Below are 5,026 nucleotides of genomic sequence, written 5' to 3'. Positions count from 1 at the left end.
GAGCATGATCCCCTCCCTTCGGAGACTGGGCTGCAGGGCAGTACTCCAACTTGATAACGACCCCAAACACACCTCCAAGACGACCACTGCCTTGCTAAAGAAGCTGAGGGTAAAGGTGATGGATTGGCCAAGCATGTCTCCTAAACCCTATTGCATCTGTGGGGCAAGGTCTCTAACATCCACCAGCTGCGTGATGTCATCATGGAGGAGTGGAAGAGGACTCCAGTGGCAACCTGTGAAGCTCTGGTGAACTCCATGCCCAAGAGGGTTAAGGCAGTGCTGGAAAATAATGGTGGCCACACAAAATATTGACACTTTGGGCCCAATTTGGACATTTTCACTTAGGGGTGTACTCACTTTTGTGGCCAGCGGTTTAGACATTAATGGCTGTGTGTTGAGTTATTTTGAGGGGACAGCAAATTTACACTGTTATACAAGCTGTACACTCACTACTTTACATTGTAGCAAAGTGTCATTTCTTCAGTGTTGTCACATGAAAAGATATAATAAAATTATTTACAAAAATGTGAGGGGTGTACTCCTGTGAGATACTGTATATATTTGAATAGCATGATCTGAGCTTGACCTGTATTGTTCGATTAAATAGGAAATCCATTATCCAACTGACCCTTCGCAGGGAGTTGGATTGACAGGTGATCTGACCAGTCGTAACGCATAATCTGATTAACAAACCAGACAGGAGAGTAGATTAACATCAGTGGACTTAAACTTGAAAAATGGTGTATATTGACGTCTTTCCGGGTTGAAACAACTACCTTCTGATGTTTCTTTCATGTTATTTCATGCTCTAAAGAGGAAGAGATAATCGGTTCACGTGCCGCAATCTGTGACGACACATTAAAGAGCCACAAAACGGTATTTATTGTTAGAATTTCTTAAAAAATGGAAAAATTTGAAAGCTGAGACTTTGTTCCATACCTAAAGTAACCTGCTCTGTAGACGTGTTGTCAGTGTCCTCTTTGCTCCGCGGTGTATTTGAGAACATGATGTGTGGCGTGAGAGCACCATGGCTTGTCGGACATAGCAACAGTAATGAAGGGGGGCGGGTCTTTGCGAAGGGTCAATTACATAACCTTCCTTTAACAACCATTTTATTCAATTTAGCCAAAAAAGACGTTCCTTCTACAAAATATTGTATGATTTTTTTCATGCTGCTAACACTTCTGTATTCATAAATACTTTTCTGATTTCTGATTCTAAGTATATGTTAGAATCAATTGTATTGCAACCTTTTCTAAAACTATTTTGATGTGAGCATAAACAACTTCTAATTTCTGTAATGTAATTTAGTCTAGCTGTAACCGTTCTTTCCATTATTTTACATAAGTTTGATGTTAGTTAGTGCAATTAGTTTATAGTAATAGTCTTTCCCAGGCTTAGCTATTGGAACAATTACTCTGTTTCCAGGAATAAAGAAGCTTTGATGCCCTTTGATGCCCAGCTCTAGACTGTGCCATGATGAGCGGTAACCTGAAGCAGATAGATGCTGGGTCTGGCTCAGTGGTTGGAGTGAACAATCTTAATGAAGTGTTCATCCTGGAGGATAACATCTTCACAAAGATCAATATGTCTCTAAATCACTTCAGTGTTGGTCCTGCTGGTCAGCTAGGGGTGGATTCAGCAAACAACATCTTCAAGTTTCAGAGTGGTTCCTTCATTCAGTTTCCAGATGAAGAGTTACAGAGAGCAAAATTAAGACAAAAGACAAGTTTAACCAGTCAATTTACGTTTTCATTTTAAAATAGTTGAGTCACAGTCCCAAAGACATAATCTTGCTGTTTATGGTCCCTATTAATCTTTCATCGAACCTGTTGATTGTGTTGTTAGGGCTTCTCAAACAGGTGGATGCTGGAGGTGATCAGATCATTGCAGGTGTCAATATGCATGATGACATATTCTGTTTAAATATGGATGCTAACAACAAATGGCCATCCAGCACCACTCCTTGGGTTCAAATTAATGGAAAGCTGAAGTATTACAGCTGTGGCCCGTACAGCTGTTGGGGAGTGAGCAGTTATGACTATATCTTCATCATAAGGGTAATGTCACAATGTTAAATACTTAACATATTAATGTTAAATAACAATGTTAAATAATGTTAAAGTTTGAAAACAAGTTCAAGTACACCAGATTTTTAAAAGTACAACAATAAATTAGATATCATGCATGCATTTGATTTTCTGTCAAAACTGAATAAAGAAACCGAAGAATTAAATGTTTTTGATGTGACCTTACTATGACTGAGTGGTTTGTGTCTCTTTTTGTCATGTGCAGAATGTGTCTAATAATGTCTGTTCTGGGTCTGGCGAATTTGAGACTATTTCTGGATCTCTGTCCATGATTGAAGTAGCAACTGATGGCAGTGTGTTTGGTATCAACTATCAAGGGAACTTATACCAAACGTAAGCTGAACAGGCATAATAGTCTATTACAAAGTTGTATCAATAAAATGACTTGTCATGCACATTTTTTTAATGTAAATCAAATTCTGCATTCAAGAAACCTTCATTTTTGTTTATTGCAGAGCTGGCATCACTCGCTCCAACCCTGCTGGCGTAAAGTGGATCCAAATAATTGCCTGTCCCAATGGCCACCAGCATGTGAGCTTTGACCTGGGAGTGCTGTGGGTCGTGTGTGTTGACGGCTCCATCCGTACATGTACTTTATAATCTGTCACTGCAGCAACAGAGGAGCTCAATCATTAACAGAAACCTCAAAGTAATCAGTCATTATTAACAGAAAACTCAAAGCTTGATTATACTTGATTCTCTTTTTCTTGCTGTTGCACCAATAAAGCACTATGAAAGCATCCCACATCACTGTTGTGTTTCTTTTGTCTATCATTTCATTCAGTGGTTCTCAAACTGTGGAGCAGTTGCAGGTGATAAGCAGCACAACCATGGAAATTTACAAAATTAAAAAATATATGTAATTTTATTCAAATTGTTCTAGATTTATTTATAACGTCAAATTACAATTTTGATACAAGTGTGTGAATCTATAAATCTAGTGTAAAGCCTGCATTTTTAGAGATGTTAATACATAATGCTGTGTTGGATCCGGCTGACACATGAGGAATGTTAGCTTCAATCACTTTAGCAGATCCCATCAAAAGATATCCACTTTGTATGATATCCAAAAGCAGTTAATACTACATTTGTCTGACATGTTAGTTAGTTATGATCTAACTTCAATAACATCTCGGTTACTAAAGTAACCTTGGTTCCCTGACATAACAGGAACAAGCATTGTGTTAGTTTGCAACGTTATGGGGAAACACAGTTTCTCCGAAATTCTGATTGAGTCTCGTTTGTACACCTGCACAAAAACGGTCAGAGCCATTTGCTTATGTAAGTCGGTGCAGAATGCCATTTAGTGCTGCCCCAAAGCACACAAAGAGCTACTCTGATTGCCAAAATTGACTAGAGTGCTCAGCAGGGAGAGCAGAGAGAGTTATCATCTGTGCCTTGAACGGAGTGGAAAGCACCTTAGGTACATAGCCATGCCTTGGCTTGAGGATGGCCTTACATTCTTTGGGCTCAAACTGAAGGCAGGAAGCGTTCACTAAGAGCACTTGCAAGTCTCCCACTTGCTTGACCGATGCCAAAGCCAATAGGAGTGTTCTCTTGAGTGAAAGGGTCCTCAGTTTAGCCATCCGAAATGGCTCGGACAGAGGGCCTCTGAGGACCGTGGACAGTGTCGAGGTTGGGACTGTGTGGAGGTGAGCTGGCTTTAACCTCGTAGCCCCCCCTCGGGAATTTGACTATTAGGTCATCCCTTCTGACTGATTGGGCATGGTAGGCCATGATAGCCACCACATATACCTTTAGCGTGGATGATATACCTTTAGCAACTCCTGTAAAAATGTCAGGATCGACACAACATTGCAAGAGAAATGGCCTATTTCTCTGGCTACACACCAGTCAGAAAAAAACAGGCCATCTAAGAGCGTAATGCCATCTAGTGGAAGGCACTCTGGCCTCTGCAATGATGTTTATAATACCTTGCGAGAGATCCAGATCCCCATTGAGGGGCCATAGATGAAGGCTCCCCAACTTGGGTTGGGGGTGCCAAATCGTTCCTTACACTTGGGAGAGAAGGTCCTTCCTCAGAGGGTTTGGCCAGGGTGCTGCTGACAACAGCTGTACCACCTCTGGGGGCCAAGCTTGGTTCCGCCAGAGTGGGGCCACTAACAGTATCAAGCATCTGTCCTCCCTGATCCATCTGATGGGCTGAGGGAGCAGAACTGCTTGGGAAAAGGCATAAGGATGCAAATTCGGCCACTCGTGGGTTAGCGGGTCCATTCCCTGGAAATGAACACTGGGTAGTGAGAGTTCTCTTCCGAGGCAAAAAGGTTGACTTCCACTTGTTCGAAGATGCTACAAATCTTCGGAACCGCCTGAGGGTGGAGTCTCCATTCTTCTCTAGACACTCAACTCTGGGACAGCATGTTCGCTCACTGGTTCAGTGTGCCTGGCATGTGCACTGCCCTCACAAAGCGGACATTGTGCTGTGCAAACAATAGGATGTGCCTCGCTAACTTGTAAAACGGGTGAGACCTGAGATTGGTCCAAAACCAGCCAGTCGCTGAGATTATTCAGGACGCACACTCCCCTCTGTCGCAGGAGGAAGAGGGCTGCGTCCACATACTTTGTAAATGTTCAAGGTGCCAGAGACTGAAGGACAGTATATTGGTAAGCCAGAGTCTGTGATGGGGGGCTATGCGGATATGAAAATAAGCATCTTTCAAATCCACAAAGAAAAAACAATCCCCTGGGTAAATTTGAGAGAGGATTTGCTTCAATGTTAGCATTTTGATTTCATTTCAATTTCATTAAGGCATGGTTCAGACGTCTCAGGTCGAGGATGGGTTTGGGACAGCCATCCTTCTTCGGAACAAAGAAGTAGAGGTTGTAGAAGCTTAACTTGCTGTGGGCTGCTGGGACCTTCTCTACGGTGCCCCTCACTGGTAAACACTCAACTTAGGACCAAAGGATACAGGCTT

General features: G+C 42.1%; 1 protein-coding gene across 1 annotated transcript; it reads left to right on the top strand.

Moving 5' to 3' along the window:
• Positions 1–1,479: 1,479 nt before the first annotated feature.
• On the top strand, positions 1,480–2,770 carry LOC107688486 (fish-egg lectin-like). The gene is made up of 4 exons (XM_016486171.1): positions 1,480–1,690; positions 1,849–2,060; positions 2,296–2,423; positions 2,546–2,770. Exons 1-4 carry the CDS (start codon positions 1,480–1,482, stop codon positions 2,688–2,690), a joined length of 696 nt encoding a protein of 231 aa, XP_016341657.1. The 3' UTR covers positions 2,691–2,770.
• The last annotated feature ends 2,256 nt before the right edge of the window (positions 2,771–5,026 follow it).

Source organism: Sinocyclocheilus anshuiensis, unplaced genomic scaffold, assembly GCF_001515605.1.
Source record: "Sinocyclocheilus anshuiensis isolate Anshui unplaced genomic scaffold, SAMN03320099.WGS_v1.1 scaffold205, whole genome shotgun sequence".
Taxonomy (NCBI): domain Eukaryota; kingdom Metazoa; phylum Chordata; class Actinopteri; order Cypriniformes; family Cyprinidae; genus Sinocyclocheilus; species Sinocyclocheilus anshuiensis.
The sequence above is the reverse complement of the archived record's forward strand: the minus strand, read 5'-3'. Positions and strand labels throughout refer to the sequence as shown.

Coding starts and splice junctions, on each gene's coding strand:
- LOC107688486 (XM_016486171.1), top strand. CDS start 1,480: ATGAGCGGTAACCTGAAGCAGATAGATGCTGGGTCTGGCTCAGTGGTT. Junction 1,691..1,848: donor TTCCTTCATTCAGTTTCCAG/ATGAAGAGTTAC, acceptor TTGTGTTGTTAG/GGCTTCTCAAACAGGTGGAT. Junction 2,424..2,545: donor CAAGGGAACTTATACCAAAC/GTAAGCTGAACA, acceptor TGTTTATTGCAG/AGCTGGCATCACTCGCTCCA.